Source organism: Hemibagrus wyckioides, linkage group LG01 (assembly GCF_019097595.1).
Source record: "Hemibagrus wyckioides isolate EC202008001 linkage group LG01, SWU_Hwy_1.0, whole genome shotgun sequence".
NCBI classification, from domain to species: domain Eukaryota; kingdom Metazoa; phylum Chordata; class Actinopteri; order Siluriformes; family Bagridae; genus Hemibagrus; species Hemibagrus wyckioides.
This window is the reverse complement of record NC_080710.1, coordinates 7607531-7631309: the sequence shown is the minus strand read 5'-3', so window position 1 is coordinate 7631309 and position 23779 is coordinate 7607531. Positions and strand designations below refer to the sequence as shown.

The 23779-nt window shown below is 39.0% G+C and overlaps 1 protein-coding gene across 1 annotated transcript; it reads left to right on the top strand.

The window, feature by feature from the left end:
* Positions 1-15126: 15126 nt before the first annotated feature.
* On the top strand, positions 15127-23734 carry si:dkeyp-84f3.9 (zinc finger protein 184). The gene is made up of 2 exons (XM_058386345.1): positions 15127-15411; positions 20160-23734. Exon 2 carries the CDS (start codon positions 20417-20419, stop codon positions 23138-23140), a length of 2724 nt encoding a protein of 907 aa, XP_058242328.1. The 5' UTR covers positions 15127-15411; positions 20160-20416; the 3' UTR covers positions 23141-23734.
* The last annotated feature ends 45 nt before the right edge of the window (positions 23735-23779 follow it).

Sequence of the window (23779 nt, the reverse complement as noted above, 5' to 3'; positions counted from 1 at the left end):
TGGCAACCGCCAAACCCAGACTCGTCCATCAGATTGCCAGATGGAGAAGCGCAATTCGTCACTCCAGAGAACGCGTCTCCACTGCTCTAGAGTCCAGTGGCGGCGTGCTTTACACCACTGCATCCGACGCTTTGCATTGCACTTGGTGATGTATGGCTTGGATGCAGCTGCTCGGCCATGGAAACCCATTCGATGAAGCTGTCTGTGCGCTGTTCTTGAGCTAATCTGAAGGCCACATGAAGTTTGGAGGTCTGTAGCGATTGACTCTGCAGAAAGTTGGCGACCTCTTCGCACTATGCGCCTCAGCATCCGCTGACCCCGCTCCGTCAGTTTACGTGGCCTACCACTTCGTGGCTGAGTTGCTGTCGTTCCCAAACACTTCCACGTTCTTATAATACAGCTGACAGTTGACTGTGGAATATTTAGGAGCGAGGAAATTTCACGACTGGATTTGTTGCACAGGTGGCATCCTATCACAGTTCCACGCTGGAATTCACTGAGCTCCTGAGAGCGACCCATTCTTTCACAAATGTTTGTAAAAACAGTCTGCATGCCCAGGTGCTTGATTTTATACACCTGTGGCCATGGAAGTGATTGGAACACCTGATTCTGATTATTTGGATAGGTGAGCGAATACTTTTGGCAATATAGTGTAGATTATCCCTAGGCTATCTATCTATCTATCTATCTATCTATCTATCTATCTATCTATCTATCTATCTATCTATCTATCTATCTATATTGTACATTATCTCTGTTATTGTGGTACATACAATGTATATAATAGACACATATTGCACAAATATACACTACTCACAAAAAGTTAAGGATATTTGGCTCTTCATGAAATTTATGAAAAATGTAAAAAGTTCACGCTACAGTGATATATCATTAAAATAGGGCATTTAAGTAGAAGCATGCAATGGTGATTTCCTCATCTCAAACAATTTATTGAAACAAAAGCCAACAACAGTGGTGGATATACCACAACAAAAAATGTCAACGTCTCAATAATTTGTCATGTGCCCTTGACCATCAATTACAGCTTGACAACGACGTCTCATGCTGTTCACGAATTGACTTATTGTCTGCTGAGGCATGGCATTCCACTCTTCTTGTGCAGGGTTACGAGCCTCTACACGGCGACTCGGCTGATCCCATAGGTTTTCTATGGGATTTAGGTCTGGAGAAAGTGCAGGCCACTCCATTTGAGGTACCCCAGCCTCCAGCAGCCGTTCCCTAATGATGCGACCTCGATGAGCTGGAGCATTGTCGTCCATGAAGATGAAATTAGGCTAGGAACTCTAAGCTCAGTGGCCACTTCCCTCTCAGAACATCCTGTTTGAAGCCTCGCAATGGTGAGGTACTGTTGATCAGTTGTTACTGTAGGTGTCGTCTTGGTTTAATGATGTCAAAATGTGAATAACATGATGAAGAGGACTGTTTAAATACCAATTCTAATTGAACCAGAAAATTTATTGGTCAATTCATGGATCAAACACCAGTTGTGAATTTTGCCGTTAAGCACCTTGTTAGAGAACAGCAATTTAAGTACTGAAACACTGAACAGTTGGACATGTGCATTCAAAAGTGTAGAGAAGGTCAAATTAAGTTCACCTGTAAAGGTTATAGTGCATTTTAGGTGAACACTTGCTAATTATTTAATTGTGATTTTAAAAACACCAAATACCCATTAGCATTTCTTGCCATTCGGAACAATAATTGTCCAACTGGGGAAAGAGAGCATGTGGCTATGGTATTTATACTGAACACTGATTTATGATCACTTTCTAAGTTTACACACCCCTGGAGGTTATCCAGTTTTCATGCAACCAGAATTACATACATAATTGGCATTAGGAACTGAGTCATAAAGCTTTTAAACTCACTTTAGAGTGCAATATAAGAAAATAAAATTTCTATCTGAGTGTTGTGTTCTAGTTGAGATTGGTTGGTCTATCATTTTGTGTCATTACCCATTATGAAGTGTTGACCTTGGATGAATGAACATATCTCATGTGCCCATATTACCTTGTTTCTTGTCTGGCTTCCTGACCTGGGCTGCTTGTTATTGTGTGCATTCTAAATTAAGTTCTTTGCTGGACACTCACTCGCTGAGTCCTCCTCTGATGTCACTTGCTTAGTAGGACGCTTAAGACACAAGAACAATAGTGAGTGATGAAATGCTTTTATTAGCCTGAGCCGAGCACTAAAATAAATAGACTACAAACAAGCAAAGTAGAATAATTATAGGGAAATTTTAATTACTTATTTTATTCTAATATATCCTACCATGATTTTAGGTTTCTTCAGATTTCAGACTGTTTGGTAAAATAGTGGATAATTTTTTTTTCACTCCGTAATCATCATCCTGCAATTCAGGCTCAGTTTTTACAGACACACTGTGGGGAAAAGTTGTCATTTTAAGATTTACTTCAGTTGGCTCACTTTTTATTTCTAATAGTTTTCATGATTAGAAGTTTTGATGTTGCAGATGTCTTGAAACCGGAAGGTCACTTCACTGCAGCTTCTCTTTTTCTCATATAATTTGGATCCAATCTTTGCTGTTCTTGTTTGGCAGACATCTTTGCTACTGCCTCTGGTTTTAGCAAAGTCACCTTAATTTTGCACCAGTGCTTCCCAAGCATCTTGATCGTATCATACTTTTCCCCCACATAGGGCACAACTCATTTTTTCATTTTGTTGCATCACTTTTGGCATTCTATCCAAGGTCCTGTGCACTCCTGTCACAATTCGTACTTGAGACAACTTTTCCTGACTTTTGATTATGTTGGTGTGGTTGAGGCATATATGGTTGTTTAGGTTCCCTAGATGACCAAGTTTTATAGAACAATGTGGACAAGGAAAAGAGTCAGCTAATAATGGGTCTCTCTGCATTTGGCCAATGGTAAACCTTTTCAAAAAATTAGTTAGAATTGACCCACATCTGTGGTAAGGTTTTGGAGGAACACTTCCAATCAAAAGTAGTCCACAATGATTGCAACCATAAATGTAAGCCTTATAGTGACTATTAACATGCTCAATGAGCTGGTCCTGTTTGCAAAACACTTCATGATAAATTGCACACATGTATCTTCCTTTGGGGTAAAATCTTCGAATAGTCTCTAGCTTCACAACTGGCTTGAAACGCTTCCACATATTTATGGTTTGTCCACTTTTGTTCCTGGGTTTGTGAGAAGGCAAACATGCAAAATGTTCTGTAAAAGTGTTCTGAACAAGTCCAAGGTTCTTTAAACTTTGACTTGACTTGCTCTTTAGTAGCAGATATCCTGCTCTGGATGGCAATTTGAAGACTTGGCATACATGAGCCTTTATGGCTGTGGAAAGTACTATGGGCCCACATTTCAGGATAATTAAGAAAACTTACACCACACGAACAAATAAAGTTCACAAAAGGGCATGTATGCTCCTCAAGTGCCACCCTATCAGAGAATATTGTATCACAGGCCAGGCAGAAGGCAGGCTTAATGGGTTTCCTTATATTGTCCCAAACATCTGTATGATTCCCTGAGGGATGGTGCAAATCTCTTCATGACTCTCCATTAGTATTTGTTTTTGGAATTCTTCCTCTATCATTGCCTTCACATCTATAAGGGAAAAAGAGGAAAGCCAGCTTTAAATAATTGAAACCAATCCTTGTTCCCAAACTTTTTAAATACTGAATATATAGTAACTTAATGTTTTCAAAAGCACAATTTCTTTGCTTAATGTTTTATTCTTTTAAGTTGCTGTACAAACACAAGATTAATATTACACGATATTACCCATCAGCCCTAGCATGTCACATAACCATTTCACATGTCCCACTGATCACTCATACCTGTTTCATGTTATTCCCCATATGCACCATAGTCTTGCTTATAATCTGGATGTTTTTGCTTGGCGTCCGCTGTCATTATTGTTTTTAATGTTTTTGTTTATCAGTTTGCACTTTACTTAATTAAAGAATCTGCACTTGCATCTACCTCCTCTGCAATACCTTACTGAAAGCTTGACCAACCATAGATGCAGCAGAATTTTTCTCTAAAGACGAACTACCAGATGTGGGAATGTCAGAGGGGAAGTTGGGTCAGAGACACTCAGGAATGGAAGGTGATCCAGGTCATGCAGGTGAGTATTCGAGACCTACATCAACCTTGTAAAAATGGGGCCGCAAGAAGGACTCAAAAGTTTTTCAGTGGGTCAGCCACGCTCCTGAACAGAACTATCAGCCCTTCTATTCACCATTCACATTCACCCAGAAGTTCAGTGCCAAAGATGACTGCCCCACGGTACAGTGATCAACCCCACAGTACTGGAGCAGTTTCTTGAATCTTGAATTATCAAATACATTGTATAATCAAATATAAATACCTCTAAATCCATTTGTTCTATTTTCCATCCACCAGCTTGCATATATAGGGCTGCAGATATCCCACAAAGCACTTAGTTATTAGCTATTAGCATAATAGTTTTTATGATTAATCAAACTGTCATCTGGATTTTTGCCTTTCCTCCTCTAAACAATGTTCTCAAAAGTGAAGACATCAAAATTGACAATTTGTAACTTCAAAGCATATATACAATCTGGAAGCTAGTCTGATTGCATCACTGTATCTAACTGTATCAACTCTCTCTGGACATAGTCTGTTTCTTAAGGCAGTCTTTCTGCTTTTATTTGTAAAAAAAAAAAAAAAAACTTTTAACAATGGATATTGTCTTAAAGCAGATTTACAGAGGTATAGAACCATAGAAAAAATTATGAAGTTTAAAGTTAAGTAACTGTTTATCCCTAATGAGCAAGCCTGAGGTGACAAGGAAAAACTCCCTGAGATGATATGAGGAAGAAACCTTAAGAGGAACCAGGATCAGAAGAGAACCCATCATCATTTGGGTGACACTGGACAGTAAATAATGGAAATGTTGATAATGTCCTTTTTCAACAGTTTATAGTCACGAAGAATTGTGCAACCAAGAGCTCTTGAGTAGTTTCTGAATTCAAAATTGACATAGCACTAAGCTATACAGACTCACCTCGTTTTGTGACGACAGAAATGCAGCTCTGTGTGGTAAGGCTCGTAGCGTACATTCCCTCCTGTGCTAATGCTAAGGAGGCACTATGTGAACTCTATGGAGCTATTAGCAATCTGCAACATGTTCACCCAGAGGGACTGTTTATTATCGACGGAGATTTCAACCACTGAAAATATCAAATCAGTGCTCCCTAAATTCCATCAGCATGTGGATTTTGCAACAAGAAGGGCGAACACACCGGACCTTGTTTACACAAACATCCCTGGTGAGTTCCGTGCAGAGCCAACCCCCACCATGGCTACTCAGACCACATCTCTGTTACGTAATTCCAGCATACAGACCACTCGTCAGACGCTCAAAACCAGTTCTGGAGAAGGTGAAACGCTGGCCAGCAGGAGCCACCTCTGGCTCTTCAGGAGTTTTGAGTGCACTGACTGGCAGATGTTCAGGAAGTCTACAACTAGTGGAAATTCCATCAGTGACCAGCTACAACGGCAAGCGCATCAATGACCGTCTCCAAGACCATCACCACATGCTCCAACCAGAAGCCATAGATGACTGCAAAGGTGTGTGCGCTGCTGAAGTCTTGAGACTCCGACTTCAGAGCAGGGGACAAGATGGCCTTAAGAACAGCAAGGGCCAAACTGTCCTGAGCCATCAGTGAGGCAAAGTGCGCACACGCCCAAAGAATCCACAGCCACTTCCGGGACAGCAGAGACACCTGACGCACGTGGCAGGGCATCCAGGCGATCACGAACTACAAGACAACTTCACCTGCCTGTGACAGAGACGCCTCTCTCACAGATGCACTAATTGACTTCTATGCTCGGTTTGAGGTTCCAAACAATGTGGCAGAAGGGAAGACCATCCTTCCTCCCACAGACCCGGTGCTCTGTCTAACCACAGCTGATGTAAGGAGAGTTAACCCAGCGCCGTTGTAACAACATGCCTCAAGACCACCACCATCGTCCCTGTGCCAAAGAAGTCATTGTCCCATTGTACATTGTCCTGTCTCAATGACTATCGTCCCGTCGCACTCACACCCATTGTTATGAAGTGCCTCGAGAGGCTCGTCTTGAGGTACATCAAGACCCAGCAATCACCCTCACTGGACCCCCTGCAGTTTGCATTTCGTCCAAAACACTTTACAAATGATGTCATTGCCACAACCCTCCATCTGGCCCTCACTCACCTGGACAATAAAGACACATATGTAAGAATGCTGTTCATAGTTCAGCATTCAACATAATCATCCCTCACTGTTCACTCTGCTGACTTATGACTGTTTAGCAATGCACAGCTCGAACCACATCAAGTTCGCAGATGACACAAATGTTCATTATCTTAAAACACTCTTTTGGCATGGTGAAATGTATAATAGTACCTCAGAATGCCAGCTTGTCTTATCCCCTGTGTTCTCCCTTATTGCTTTTAGTCCTGATTTTCCAGCTGACCTGTACAATATTAGTCTCTTGGCCGAGTCAAAAATAAGGATTTTTCAAATATCTTGTGTTTTTTTTCTTCTTCTAGGAAACCACCTTGAATCCTCCCAGCAGATATTGGATCAATATAACATACTGAGATAATTTCAGACCATCTTTTCAAAATACCTTCCGATACATCGTTTTATACAATCCCTGTCTGACAACAGCAAAACGAGATTTAAACTGACTGGAACAGAACTGATTTTGATAAACCAGTTTACAAAGGGGTTAATATCTGAAATATATTAATCTATTTTGTTGGCTACGTGCCTCCTCTAAAGTCTGAAGAATGATTGGGAAAAGGACTCAGGTCATGGCATCGATAAAGCTGATTGGTCTGCAGCATGTAATAACATATACTAAGCATGTGTCGCAAATACATTAACAGAATTTACTTTACACCACTCAGCTGGAAAGCACTCAGTCTCATGTAATACTGCTCACATAATTACTTTGCATGAAGTATTATAAGACTTAACATAATGTAGTATTATAAGGCTTAACAAAATAATATATTATAAATTGCTAAAAAGCATGTAAGTCATCTATATATTGTATTCCCAATGTTTTTGACGTTTAACAATTTCGTACAATATTTTTTAAAATCCTTTTTTAACATATAAATAATTTATACTTATATATTAAACAATTTGGCATTTCAAAATGTAATTAGTCATGTTAAAACAGACTTCTAACTACAAACAAATAAATTTGGGCATATATAAATAAAAGATCTCCATACTGTAAGAATTACATTTGAAAAATAATAATTTTATGATAATATAATTATGTAATACATTTAATAGTTGTTTAACATTTAAACATTTTTTTTTCTTTTGTGTGTGCATCTGATTATCTATCCTATGGATATGGATTTTCACAAGCCAAAACTCGTTTATTCGAGACACCAACTTCTTGCTCTGAAAAACTCCCCCACCGGCGTGGTTCCCCGTTTACCTGACGAGGTGAGGAGGCGGTATCGCGGCTGCAGAGCCGGAGCTAAGCTAAAAGCTAAGCAGCTAGCGAAGAAGTGGCGATATAAGCCTTCGGTACCCTCTGTAATCATGGGAAACGTGAACTCACTACCGAACAAGATCGACGAGCTGGCTGCGCTGGTGAAAAATGACAAAACCTACAGAGTGTGCAGTTTATTGTGCTTCTGTGAAACGTGGCTAACGTCTAGCATTCCGGATGCTAACGTGGAGCTTCCCGGCTTCAGCACGGTCAGGGCGGACAGAGACACTAAAGCCTGCGGGAAGCGGAAAGGAGGAGGACTCGCCATTTATGTGAAGGTGGTGTAATCCTGGGCATGTGAGCATAAAAATCTCCAACTGCTGCAGGGACATCGAACTTCTGGCTGTAAGTTTGCGTCCCTATTACTTGCCCAGAGAGTTTGGACACGCCATTGTTCTCATTGTTTACATCACCCCATGCGCCGAAGTAGCGTGTGACGTCATCCACTCTGCTGTTGCTAGGATACAAACGCAACACCCCGAGGCAATGGTGTTAATCTCTGGGGACTTTAATCATGTTACTCTGGACACAACACTACCTGCTTTCTCCCAGTATGTGGACTGTAACACCAGGGGAAATAAGACCATAGATTTACTGTATGCTAACATAAAGGACGCATACAGAGCCACCCCGCTGCCTGCACTGGGGAAAGCAGACCACAACCTTATTCTGCTTCAGCCTCACTATAAACCAAGAGTGAGGAGACTACCAACAACCACACGCTCATTCAGAAAGTGGTCTCCTGAGGCTGAGCAGATCCTGAGAGACTGCTTCGGGGACACAGACTGGGATGTACTGCAGGGGCCGCTCAGAGAAAACATTGAGGATGTTGTTGACTGCACTACTGACTACATCAACTTCTGTATGGACGTTGTTGTTCCAGCAAGAACTGTACGCTGCTATGCAAACAACAAGCCCTGGATCACAAGTGATATCAAGGGACTTCTGAACCAGAAGAAGAGGGCCTTTAAGGATGGTGATCAGCAGGAGCTTAAACGTGTGCAGAAGGAACTAAAAGTCCAGCTCAGGGAGGCGAAGGAGCAGTACAGAAGAAAGCTGGAGCTGAGGTTGCAAAACAACAGCATGAAGTGTGGAGCGGTGTGAACACTATTGAAGGAGGTGTGGGAATGGCGAACCAGCTAAACAACTTCTTCAACAGGTTCGACGACCCCAGCTCATTCACACCTCAGTACGCTCCACCCCCCACCCCCACTTCTGCTCTCAATCTACCCACTGAGAACATTCTAAAAATAAAAAAATTCTATATTTTGTTATTTGATATATTTTTTTGTTATATTTTTGTACCCTAATTTGGGTATTTTAGTATTTTTGTTAAATTCCTTCCTATTTTATGTATTACCTGTGTTTGTGGATACTGCTGGAAACTGTGAATTTCCCTTTGGGATGAATAAAGTATCTATCTATCTATAGATAGATAGATAGATCTATCGGAGGACCTCACCTGGTCACTCAGCACAAGCTCCATCACCAAGAAAGCCCAGCAGCGTCTCTACTTCCTGCAAAGGCTGCGGAAGGCTCATCTTACACCTCCCATCCTGACTGTGTTCTACAGAGGGAACATCAAGAGCATCCTGAGCAGCTGCATCACTGCCTGGTTTGGGAATTGCACCGTCTTGGATTACAAGACCCTGCAGCGGATAGTGAGGACAGCTGAGAAGATCATCGGAGTCTCTCTCCCCTCTATTATGGACATTTACTCCACATGCTGCATCCACAAAGCAAACAGCATTGTAGATGACCCCACACACCCCTCACACTTTTATTTCACTGTGTACTGCATAAGTTGTATTTGGTTGAAGTGACAATAAAGCTTCTTTGACTTTGACTTTGTCATTTTTTTTTTAAATGAACCTGTATTCCTCTAAAGGTCATAAGAGGTTCAAACTAAATACAAACTAATACACAATAATACATGAGCAATAGAGACCAAACCTGTCAGCCAAGGAAAACAACAAAAGCTGATGACAGAAACTTTGCGAGATCTATGAAGATAAATCCCAAATCAACAATCAAGCTCAACAGGGCAGGACTAAATGTATCATAGTTCACCGTTTGAAGAAGACTTTGAGAGCAGAAATATAGAGGCCATACCACAAGATCCAAACCACTCATCAGCAGTAATAATCAGAAGGCCAGATTGGAATTCACAAAGAGATGAGCCACAAAGAATCTTGGATCCAAGGTTAATCTCTAGAAAAATATCTGCTCATGATGAACATACTACATTGTGAACATTGTGGCAGAAGTTTCATGGCTTGCATAACTGCTTTTGAAACAAGCTAACTAATCTTTGTTTTTGGCATAACTCCTGACGACAGCAGCGGAATCAATTCAGTAGAGTACAGGAACAATTCACAGAGCAATGCATTCAAGTCAAAACAAGTCAAGTCAAGAAGCTTTTATTGTCATTTCAACCACATTTAGCTGATGCAGTACATACTGAAATGAAACAACGTTTCTCCAGGAGCCTGGTGCTACATAAACAACATATGACATAATTACAACAGACAACAACACAGAGCTAGGACAGATGTTTGTCCTAGATACATAAAGTGCAACGTGTGCAATTAGGTGCAAGCAGTGCAAAGACAAGAAGCAGAAACAGGAAGTGCAAAAACAACACTAGACAGGACACATAGCGTCGAGAAAAACATTTGCAATTAAAACAAAGAGAACTGAAAAACCATGGTATCCAATAACATCTACAGCTCTGGAAAAAAATTAAGAGACCACTGCAAAATAATCAGTTTCTTATGTCTTACAGATGCATGCATTGATGAGATGAACAGTTTTGTTTCATTTTTTTGTGAACTGTTGACAATATTTCTCCTAAATTCAAAATATAACTACTGTTATTTAGAGTGTATATTTAAAGGAAATGACAACACATCAAAATAACCCAAGATCATGCAGTATTTGCAGAGCTTTAATAACTCAAATAAAACAAAATGCAAATAATCTGTAAACAAATTGTGTTAATGCTTTGGCTAAATAACATTAAGAAATCAGTATCTGGTGGAATAACCCCGATTTGCATGCGTTTTGGCCCCATGATCTCCACCAGTTTCTCACATTGCTGTTGGGTAACTCTTTCCACTCTTTTGGCAAAAAAGCAAACAGCTCAGCTTTATGACATTCCAGAGGTTTTCAATAGAGTTCAAATCTGGAGATTGGGCAGTGGTCTCTTATTTTTTTCCAGAGCTGTTTGTTTGTAACATACATAGAGCAGCATGACAGTATAGACGGTGCAAATTTAACAGCAAGACAATGATCTAAAACACGCTGCCAACACAACAAAGGACTAAAGCAATTAATGAGCAATTAACTTTAATTTACTATAAGACGTATCTGTTCCTGTACTATTGTTTGTTGTTTAATACATCTACATACCAGTAAATAAATCTGGAAATCCTAAACTCTTGTCTCATATCCAAATGCACAAATGAGTGTATAACAAACTGACTGGCCTTGCTGTTCCAATAGTTTCTCATTGTATGGACAATTTAGTGTAACTATTTCACCTAATTGCATGCTTTTGAAGGTGTGTGTGTGTGTGGGGGAGTCTATATTTTTCCTTTGTCAATAAGTTAAAATTAAATTGAACTTCTAATATGAAGAAACACTGATTTTACTGAATTTACAGCAAAGGCCAAAAGGCAGTAGCTCTAAAAGTGGGGTCCATGAAGAACAGCTGGGGCAACCGGGGTGTTTACATTTCTTTACAGTGGTGTAAATCACAATATCACTAATGTGCTATTAATTAATGATTTCTCCAAATTATTAATCTTGTCATATAGTCTGTAGTAATTTCAGTGGCCCCTTGAATTGAATGAGTTTAATTCAAAACTCCATAACCCAAAACAAGTTTGTGAAATAAATCTGAAGGAGTCTGTAGGATTTATTTTACAGTTAAAGTGATCATTATTGTCTATAAAAATAAAGTTTATACAGAAGAAATCAATCCTAAAACATCCTAAACCTACAGAATACAGCCTTATGTTAAAGCAATTGTGTATTTATACCTAAAAAAAACGTGTACAGATGCTTAAGTTATTATAAACACCGTTTACAGTGTTGATGTCACTGTTTTTAATTAGTGATAATATAAACACACAGCCAAAGCATGTTTTTACCTGGATTTTCCCACTTGTGCCGGCTAGGTCCGCTGGACAAATCCGTATTAGATATCATTATCATCGTTAACATATGCACAATAAAGGGCTATTTTTCAAACAGACCATGTAGCTGTTTCGTTAAAAAAAAACATTTATTCTCTTTATAGGCTATTAGTATAACGTAAACAATCTTTTGGTAATGATATACGGAGTCGATTCCGTTTCATCGTCATCTTGGGATTTATGGTGGTTTTGCCGCCATCTATTGGGATGGAGTATAAGAGGGGGGCAAGCTACCTTAACCTAGTGAAGTCAATGGGTTTTTATTGTCATTTGGACCCTTGGGAGGTTAAGTATCACAGCATCTAAAGCCACCGAGAAGCACCACAGACTGTCCAGGAGCTCAGTGATGCTCTGATCCAAGTCTGGGAGGAGATCCCCCAGGACACCATCTGCCATCTAATCAGGAGGATGCTGTTGGGAGTGCATATAGGCACACAGCGGGCTATACACACTATGTATAGTTTTTAAGCTTTTAATGTCATTTCGACCACACCCCAGTGTCTTGTACTGGTTGCCCAAGGTTGCATACTGGTTATTACAAATTATGTCAGAAGGTTTTTTTTTAAATTATTATTATTATTACTTTTTAGTCTTTAGTTCTGTGATTTATGTAGCACTAGGGTCCTGGAGGAACGTTATTTCATTCACAGTGTATATACAGAAATAATAATAATATTACTGTTCACATAATGTATAAAAAATAAAATAAAAAATAATAATGTTTTCTTTATTAGAAGTAAAATTAAGCATTCATAAACCAATTTCAGCCATACTTGGGCAAAGAACAATCAGTAGTTAAAGTGCCTTATTTGTCAGGTATAGAAAAGAAAAAAGGCGTTGAGCCAAAAGAATCGGTTCTTACTGGTGAGCTGAGTCAAATGAATTGATTCACAGAAAAGAGCCACTATTCAACGAAGAAATTGTGTTTAAACTTGCGATCAAGTGCTTCACTGCTCTCCTCTGTTCAGGTGTAAAATACAGTTAATAGACAGCCTGCATTTTTTAATGCTTTTATACTGTTTTTTTTTAAGTGATTTAAAATCAGGCCATATTATTAGGATAAGAGTGAGTTTTCCAGGACTAGACCTAACACAGTTCCCAGAAACCGACCCTGTCTTTGGTCGCAGTCTCACTAAATCGGCCATTATATGAGCCACCTGTCCCAAATAATTGACAAGATATTTTAAGATGTGTGTTCATCCACCTCGGATAAAAGCGGCAGAGTGAATGAGTTACAAATGGAGATGCAAACTCGATTTATGGATTTTTCCCTCAGCAGATGATTCATTAGGCTGTTTATTATCCGGTTTGTTTGTTTGTTTTTTTGACCTTTTTTTAAACCACGACGTGCACAAGGCAAGCGTGTGTTTTCTAGTTATCAATCACCTTACAGTCACGCGCTGATAAATATAAACAAATAGCTCTAAAACAATATTTAGACATATATTAGCATATATTAGGAACAACATGTGAAGTTATTAAGATACTAATGTGACAGGAACTATTATTACCAACAAAACATATTTTAATACAGTTTAAAATTTGGGGTCCAGCCACAGAGACTTTTAGCGTTTGGAGGCGGGACGCAAGCTTACAGGCTGAACCGGCTGTCAGTCACCGCCTTTCCGCCACTGTGAACTGACCGCTCTGATAAGGGTTTTTCCCCTTTTAAACGAATCATCAGGCACAAAAGACACAAATCTGCAGAAGGTTCCATCTTTTCCTAGTCAACGTCAGTTATGACCGAAAGTTATGGGTTTTATTTTAACTTCCGTTTTTTTCCAAAATAAAAGTCAAATAAGTTATACCAATAAAGACAAGGATGATTAGTACAAATAATAAACAGATTAATTGCTTTTTGCTCTTTAATAATTATATTCCCTAGTGTTGTTTATTGTCGATGTGCACAAACTACTACCTTTTACAGCTGGGCTGCAGAAAGAAACAAGAAAAATAACAAAAAGAAAAAAGTAACAGTAACCCCCCCCCCCCCCAAACCACCACCACCCCACACACACACACACACACACAGAGACACACCCACACACACAGCTGAGCTAGACATGCCTACGAATGAAGACACCTGGAGCAGCAAATTAATGTAAAGGAAAACTGTTACTGTAAATTGAAAATGTTAGCTCTGAATCACATCAGGCTGAACTAACATAGACACCAAAAATAAATAAATAAATAAAAGTAGCTGCAGTGAACTCGTCATACATGTTACACATTATACATCATACATCCATCATTCTTCATACATGTTATTCTCTCATGTACAGTTCATAAGATGCTACAAAAAAAACTAACTGCTGCATCATATTGGTTGCAAGATACGCTCGTTTTTCCTACATTAACATTTACCTAATGAATTAAACCTCTTGACCTTGCTATTTCTACTTCATATTTACAGTATCAACACAGAGAATTAACTAGGATTGTAGGATAGTCCAAATGCACAAATTACTCAGAAGGTAAGCCGTTAGAAAGGATTTCTAATACCAGATGTATGCAAACGTTTGCAAAAGATAATTTTGCTTTTACAGCTTATAAGATACACCTATAGCTGCCATTTACTCGGGTAAACCTACCATATAGATTTACACTGTATGTATAGAATTAATCCTTTTTTTTTTTTTAGCTGCATACATTTTTTCAGTGTTCATATACTCCGTCCATCACCACCAAAGGACCACCACTGAGCAGATATTTTTGTATGGTGGCTTATTCTCAGCATTTACATACAGCAACATGATAATGTATGTGTGTGTGGTACTGGTGTAGGTGTATCAGATATTGTGTTTTACATTTTTTCATTATTTAAAACAACTTGCTGGCATACCTTATATGAAACTATAGCTAATCAATTTAACTATAACTAATCAACACATAATAATGAGGTCATCTGGTCTCAGACCCCGGTCCTGTAAAGCTGCAGGACTACAGAATTTAGACTTCTGCCTTATTAACCAATTCAAACCTGATTCAACAAGAGTTGAATTTGGTTTGTTAGAAGTGGGAAAACACAAATCTCTGACCCACTGCAGCCCACAGGACCTGGGTTTGTCACTCTTGCTCATTTTCTGATATGCAGGTCCTGTGTGTGTTTGGTTAATGACCTCAGAAACCAGCAGTGATGTAATAAAATCACAGCCTCAGCTTGCTACACACATGCCAAGACCACATGTGATCATGCCACTGCCATGTCAGTGCCTCTGCTGTGATATGAAAAATTATAGGTAGTCAGTGGTGGTCCCTTTAAACTGGTGGCTAGGGCAGTGGACAGCTGACAAATTCTACCTGGTAGCAAAAGATCTACAGTCAGTAATTATGTTGCTACGAAACTATATGGTAGGTAAACCTCGTCAAATTTGTTGTTCCCCGTTTGAGTCTTTTATTCTAAAAAAAGTGACTTCCGGTGGCCGTCGTGTAAAACTAGCTAGTGTTGTCTTCGCAGGTCTACCGGACACTTGAAAATTGTCAATACGTTGAAAATGCAGTTAGTGACTTGTACATACTTTTGCCGATACTGTAGAAGAGTACGTGTGAGTGTGTATATGCGTTAAAACAGATCATTCCAAGAGGAGTACAGCAGTCGAGGACTTTGGTGTATGGTAATTAAATGATCCCCGAGGACCCTCCGCCGATTGTGCGACGTGCCGGATGCAGCAGCGCCTCCGGTGAGTCGCAGTGTGTGTCATGTCGAGTCAACGTTAGGAAACAGCTTTCTGAAAAATAACTGTGCTAGCCACTTTAACACACTCATAGTGATGTGTGTGTGTGTGTGTGCGCGCGCGCGCGCATGCGGGGGATGATAGATGAATGGGTGAGAAGCATCGTTTAGAAAACTCCTAAAACATGCAGAGACAGTCGTTTCTTCTTAAAACAGATTTATAGCACGTGCAAATGTTCCGCTGTTACAAAGTAACACGTTATGATGATGATGATGATGATGATGATGATTTCATTGTCTTCTCCTGCATGTTTGTTTAGCAAATCAAATGCCACAGTTGCATCAAACGCTGAAGTCTGACTTAACATCCAACCTGACCCTGATAAAATGTTTGCCGGAAAGTTTCATTTGGCTCATTTGAATAACCCGTATTATAAAACTTCTAGGTTAGTCTTAGACTACACACACACATAAAACTGTTTCAGAATGGCTTTTCGCCCTGAAAATCTCATGAACTCGTTGATCAAATGTGAAATGAATGCCGTGCGTCGGTGTAGGTTTTAAAAATGGTTCCAGTCATAGTAGTTGCAGAGTTTTCTTTAAAGATTCAAAGAGTTTATTGTCAATAGGCACAGTGAGGAGAAAACAAGTTTCCCTGTACAATGACATTCTTTCTTTGCTGTCCACAGTGAATGCCAAGATAAGTACAAAAACTAGATAAATAATAAAATAACACACACAAAATTAATCTGAATAGAAAATAGCAAAAGAACAGGACATGCTGACATTGTCAGAGTTAGAAATAATGATTTTGATGGAAATGATGAATGCTTCCTTCAAACTTTGCCTTCATCAAAAAAAAAAAACACCTTTTGCAGCAATTACAGCCTGGCAGACCTTAGGCATTCTAGCGGTCAATTTTTCAAGATAATCTGATGAGATTTCACCCCATGCTTCCTGGAGCATCTCCCACAAACTGGCTTGATGGAGTCTTCCTCCGTACCATATGGTCAAGCTTCTCCCACAACAGTTCAATAGGGTTCAGATCCGGAGACTGTGCTGGCCACTCCATTACAGTCAGAATTCCGGCTGACTGATTATTCTTCAAGTATTGCTGCCACATTTTGGATGGATGTGTGTTTTGGGTCATTATCCTGTTGTCTTCACTGTTGATGCTGACACCGGTGTTTGACAGGTACTATTTAGTGCAGCTACCAGTTGAGGACCTGTGAGGCATCTTTGTCTTAAACTACATACTCTCAGATATTCGTCCTCGTGCACAGTTGTGCATCGGGGCCTCCCACTCCTTTCTCTCCTTGTTAGAGCCTAGGGTTAGCATGATAAGAAATTTTAAGTTTCCTCGCAATTTCTCGCATTAAGTAGCCTTCCTTTCTATGGACAACAATAGACTGATGGGTCTTTAATGAAAGTTCTTTCTTTCTGGCCATTTTGAACCTGTAAACAAACAAACAACTGCTGATGTTCAGATACTAAACTATCCTAAAGAATGCCATGCTCCCTTGTTTGCTCCGTTAGTACAACGGTTCTCAGCTGTGCAACACAATTGCAAAAGGGTTTTCTCATAATCAATTAGCCGTATAAAACGATTAACTTGAATTAGCAGTCATACCAGGAGATGCAGAGGACTGACAATTGCTAATAATAGGCCTCTATGCAAAAATGTAGATCATTCTTTAAAAATCATCTGACTAACTTTAATTGTTTGTGAAATGGATAAAATTGTTTGTGAACTGCATGAAAATGTGTTTTTCTTTGGAAAACAAAGAAATTTGCAAGTGATCCCAAACGTTTGAGCGGTAGTGTATATATGTATATTTATGTATAATAAACCAAACAATTACGAAATATTCCAAGATTGTATTCCGGAAAAAGATTCTGTGGCCATCAGTAGAATCTGTACAGCTAAGAAAACAAATATATATTATGGTATAGCTAAAAGCAATAAACTACTACAGATAATAACTATTTAACATAGCCATTAGGAAAGATTTTACATCCATCTAGGAGGCAAATTATGATTGTGGAATTATCAGTCTATAATGATAATGATGATCACTCACAAACGCAATATCCCAGATGATTTTAGTGTCTAATCTGTCCAGCTAAAACATTTTAACAACTGGGTACAGGGGAAAACAAAATGTGATGTAAAATGTGTATATTTTATTTAGTTTGTGCGGTTTGCTGCCTCTGACTACAATTATCCAATCAGAGGACGGGAAATTGCTGACGTAATCGTATGCCTGCTAGGTGCCCAGTGACCAACTCGAAATCTGATTGGTTAATGTAACAATTTCATTGCCACTTATTTTAAGCTATGGGCGCCTGCACTATTGATTCTGAAGGCCTTAAGGCAGATTTCTTATCTCAGATAGCAAAAAAAAAAAAAGATTTCAGTTAGTTTGACTGTGATATAGTTTGTGGTCCAAAAAGACAAAAAAAAATCCAAGAACTTTATCTTGTAATATGCGTTTCCTTTCTAGTTTTCATGTACTATATGAGCCTTAATGCCCTAAAAATGTTGTCTTGCCTTGTCTGTTCATCCAACCAGAAAAAAGCATTGAATGTCTGTGCTTGCAAAACATGAACGTCTGTTTAAATGAAGTAATTGAAATGAAGAAACACTGTGTTGTTTATCAGGGATACTTCACTATAAATTAATTCAGTAAGTATCTCTTGCAGCTGTTCAACACAGTGGACATGCATGTGTAGATTTTGAATGTGTATCATTTTATTTCAGTTTTTAATGAGAGCAGTTACAACTAATAACAGGGCTCTGATTACATTCCTCATATGAGACTCAAAACCCCACTATTACATTTAGTAAACTCTCACTCATTATGAAATGGTAGCCATGAAAAAAATTGGCCCAGATGTGCATTGCATCATGCCATGCTCCTTGTTTTTCCTTTATAAAGTACAAAGTATAAATACAAAGTAAATATAGCAAGATGAAACTTGCTATATTTATGCCATTAAATCAAATGGTTGAAACAATAATCAGCAACATGTGAGACCACGTAATGTAACCAAGTAATGGAAAACTCATCTGGCACTAGATTTGAAGTGCAATCACCCTATAGCATCTCAAGCAGTTTCGAGTATTATTATGTATAAAACCTAACCTATAAAATCTAATGTTTATATATTTTTAAAGTGATGATTCTGCCACAAATCAGTGTTTCACTCGGAAACAGCAGAGCTGTGATTATTCTTTATCTGCACTTGCAGAAAGAGTTGTTTTCATTGGTGGAGATGAGGGATAATCATAGCTGGCTATGATTGCATTAGCTAATAGAAGCGTTTCCAAGCAACAACAGGCCAGCTTATATCAATATTTCTTAGTCACACGGGATAAGTATAAGGATATTAGTATTAGTAACAAGAAGAACTACATTTGATGGTACCTCCTTGCTGGAAAAGACTATAAAATGATGGCTTATGACATGCATTGTTTGCTCAGGAATCTGTATGCAGAAATCTGAACAACAAATTAATTCAAGTGAGCTGGACCCTAACAAAGTACCACGTTGATTCTGGATACCCTTATTACCCAAGTACCTCTGGATTGAGTCATTGTTCTACCTGTAAAGCAGTCTTCACTAGTGTTGTGACTGCCAAATCTCTTCTGTCAGATATCTACCTTTGTTACCTGTGTTTTTTTAAACGTCTACCATCTTTAAGTTTGCAGTAACTTTGTTTGCGCTCTACATACAAGTATAACATAATAGAATTTGCAGTATTTGCTATAAAACCCTGAGTGGTTTTCTAGGAATTAGCAACTTGGCTGTTGAAGTGGCTCAGCTATAATCATTGATTAATGAACTGAGACTGTGCAGCCCTTCAGTAGAGCACTCCTTGTAGCCTGTTCATAACAGCTGATTAGGACCCATCAGTTAAATTGCCATTTTCAACATTATCCACAGTAATATCCGAAACTTTATCTGGGTCAGTCACTGCTAGGATATGGGGTGATTCTCTTTTAACCTGTTTTTTGCAAACTCTTAGGTAATCTACCCCATATATGACAGGGATACTCAAACAGGGTAGGCATAATTCTAGCTTAAAAATGGGATTCAGTGCTAAAATGGATTGATATTATGCTATATTATAAAATGCAAAAAGATAAGTAATGCCTATTCAAAGCTATGGAAAATATTCTGTGACAACAGTAATGTTTTTGGTTCAATCTAAATGTTAACTTATCCTTTCTTAATTTATTTTTAGTTTCTTTATTGCACTTATTTAATATCTAGCTTAAATACAAGCTTATACAAGCTTCTTGTATATGTTTGTTTCTATTTTATTTATATGTCAATTCAAGACATGGCAAGGCAAGAAGCTTTCATTGTCATTTCCTCCATATATAGCTGGTGCAGTACATAGTTAAATGAAACGATGTTCCTCCAGGACCCTGGTGCTACATAAATACGCATAAACTAACAAAATACTAAGAACTAAGTACAATTACACAGTTTTACATAAAGTGCATGTGTGCAAACAGGAGACAGAGACCATACAATACACTACACTACAAGACAGTAGTGCACAGTGAGCAGCGCTGACCAGTGTACAGTTCTGTAGAGTGGAAGTGAGGATGCATTAATAAAGAGCAGCATTAAAAAAATCTGTGAAATTGCGTTGCGGGTGCAGAGATGTACAGTTGAATGTGTGTGTGCTGATGTCAGTTGATAATGATGACAATTTAAAATCTTATTTCTAATCTTACTTCAGATCCCTGGTGGTGCGGCATGTATGGACGGACAAAACTGGACAACAAGCAATGGATTTTGGGATTGGAGATCTTGGCCACTAACAGAATACAGATTTAAAAAAAACATCACTATGAAACGCTTCTATTTTTGTTTTAACTCTACTTCTGAACAAACTGTGTTAAAGGCACAATGGCATTTTCAACAGCTTTCCACTCAAAAGCAGCTTATTTACAATGATTTCTTTCTTTGCTAGTCATATTGTGCTGCTTAGTATAAATGCACATGGAATTTGATTCTCTTCCATCATTAGAGAGGAAAATGTCAGCTGCTGAACTAATGAACAGATCACACGAGGACACCATGGATGAGCTAGACCAAAATCCCACAATGAAGCCCTGCACAATCATGGAGGACACATGTACGCCTAACAGGTCTCCCATAAAAAACAACTGTCAGCATGATAATCCAGGGGACATTTGTGAAAAGGACTCTTCTGATAATCAGGAAGATCAGTGCATTGCTCCAACAAAATCCACACATGACCCTACAGAATTGCAAGCAGTTAATGACAAACCACTGTCTGGTATTTCCTGTGATGAAATGTCTGTATTGATGTCTGATTCAAAAAAGGATGATTCTGATGAGAAAACCAATCACAAATGTGACACTTTAGAGGAGACAAGTGAGGTGAATAATGCATCAAACAGCTTATCCCCAGCATGTATACCCCTTCCAGAGGCTGAGCAGAAGCACAGTGATCAGCAGTGTGATCAGAAACTTTTGCCTGTAGGTGAACATCTTTCTGGGGAAAGTGAGGCAGTGAATACTGATAATCCACTTGAAAAAGATGCTTCCTCTTATCGTGGCCGTCCACGCAAGGAAAAGCGAGTTATTAAATGTGAGTTCTGTGGACGTCCGTTCAATCATGCATCGGCTTATATAATCCACAGGCGTGTCCACACGGGTGAGAAGCCTTTCAGTTGCCAGGTTTGTGGTAAAGCCTTTGCTCAACTCTCCAACCTAAGATCGCACACAAAGATCCATAATGCACCCAAAAGTTTAACCTTGCAAAATTCTAGTATATATCAAACCAAAGTCATTGTTCCTAAGAGTGTGACACCACCAAGGGAAATCCAAGTAAGCATAACTCCAGTTTTTAGAAATGACTGCCCAGACAAAAGCAATGAACTTCTCAATAGAAGCAGAAAACCTGTAGCTTGTCCTATCTGTGGAAAGGTGTTTCCCTACAAATCAGTGCTTAAAATACATCTTCGGACTCACAGTGGAGAAAAACCATACTCTTGCAGAGTGTGTGGCAAAGCATTTACACAGGCATGCACTGTCCGTGTCCATGAAAGAGTACACTGGTCCATTAAACCATTTCTGTGTTCCAAATGTGGGAAAGGATTTTCACAGATTGGGACACTGAAAGGTCATACCTGTGACGGGAAAAGGCAGACCCATGCTACTTTGAAAGAAATGGAAATGGCTGGTGTTGTAACCTTCAGATGTCATCTTTGCAAAAAGTGCTTTAGCACAAGAGATGAGTATGATGTTCATGTGCAGGCACACACAGATAGTCACCGTTATAGCTGCGATAGATGTGGCCAGAAATACAGTCTTCGCTCTGAGCTTGACACTCACATGAAACATTGTTTTTCAATGTGGCTCGCAACGACAAAGCCACGTAGTCATTCTCCAGTCAAGGTGGAAACCAAAACCACTGAGTCTAGCATAGATCAAGACTCACAGGCTGCAGGATTCACACCTATAAAGGTGCAAAGACTCAACTTGGTTGAATCTTGTAAACAAGAGTACCAGAATAAGCAGAGTAAACCACAGTTTTTCCAGCCTCAGAAACGTAAGAAATACCCTTCTCTGCTGGCCTGCCCCTCAAAGGTGATAGCCACCTCTGCTTATGATCCTCAAAACAACCTTAGTCATTGTCAACCTTTTAAAGCAAGTTACATTGTAGCTCTGTTAAACAGTCTGGACCAAAAATCTGACCCAAGGAAGTATTTGTGTCCACGCTGTGGACGGCTTTTCAGGCATGTAGGAAGATTGAGAGCTCACATGCTAAGTCATGCTCGGGGTAAGAGCTTTACCTGTGGACACTGCGGGAAAATCTCAGAAAACTGGAGCAACTTTTGGCATCACCAGCGCATGCACAAACAAAGACGAGGCCGCTTCTTTTGTCCGAAATGTGGTCGGGGTTTTCGCTTTGCCAGTATTTATATGGAGCACCTGCAACAACATCCAGAACTTAATGCATATTTTTGCCCCATCTGTCCTCACACTTTTTCCAATGCTACAAGTTTGAAGAACCACCAACAGGAATGGCATCAGTCAAGCATGCCTCATTTATGTGACATCTGTGGGAAAGGTTTTTCGACTTCCATAGTCCTAAAGCGTCACAGAGTATTGCATTGCTTTAAGAACTCACAGGTGGATATGCCTTATGTGGTTGATGTCCAGCCTATGATGAAACCTTATGAATGTGGTAAGTGTTCTGCCAGTTTTAAAACCTTGGATTTACTTTTCAGTCATCAGCTTTGCCATTCACCTAAAGGCCCGAGGTATCGAAACAATAACGGACATGAAAACCTGACGAAGGGTCAACACTCTCCACCGGATTCAAATAACCTCCACTTTAATAATTCTACATCTCATCAAAATAATTTAGAACCTTGTCAAGATCACATTCATGGTCATTGTGTCACTTCCATCCCTCCAGATTCAGTTCAAACACAAACCCCAGAGGGAATGGATATCAGTAATGCACAAAATATGACGACCTTGCCTATAGAGTTAGAAAAACAAGAAGTAAAAAGCTCTTTGTGTATTCATGTGAGCTCTAAGGAAATGCACAGTGGGACTGCTCTAAAGTCCAAATCAGTGCACAAAGCTGGGCATCTAGTGTGCACAGACTGTGGTGCTTGTTTTGCTTTACTTCCAGCTTTGCATGAACATTACTTGAAACATGCCAGAGGAGAGATATAAATACGATGCCATTATGAAAGAATTCTCATCATACTTTTTAGAGGACATTGACCACAAACGCTGCAAGGGATGTTTGTCATTTACTACTCTAAGCTCTACAACAGTTTCTACTAGACGTAGAAGTGCACAATTTATGGTTTTAATGTGAATAGCGTGCTCCTTTAAAAATGACTGATATCTTTTTCTTTCTTTTTTTTAATCAAATAATTGTAGGAGGTGTTCCCTGCAGTTGGATGTTAACAATGAAATATCAGTTTTTTAGGTCTGTTAAAGCTTTATATATAGTTATTAACTACTTGTGTAGTTAAGAATAATGTTTAAAATGATCATGGTCTGGAAGATCTAAAACATCCAAGAGAAAATAATAGTTTAGGTAGCTGTTCAAAACTGCTGTACTTTTTTCGTGATTAAAATTGGAAAAACAGACGTTGTCCATTTTACCATGGTTGTATTAAGGGTGCTTCATACTCAAAAGTGTTTTTTTAATTTTGTGTATAATGTTTTGTATACATTTTTATTTAATATATCTGTACTTTTTATACCTAAAATGTATTTTCTCTGTAGTGCATGTTTTAAAATGATCTAATAAAGCTTCATTTAAAAATTTAAGAAGTGTAGACAATAATATAACATGTACCT

Coding starts and splice junctions, on each gene's coding strand:
- si:dkeyp-84f3.9 (XM_058386345.1), top strand. CDS start 20,417: ATGCACATGGAATTTGATTCTCTTCCATCATTAGAGAGGAAAATGTCA.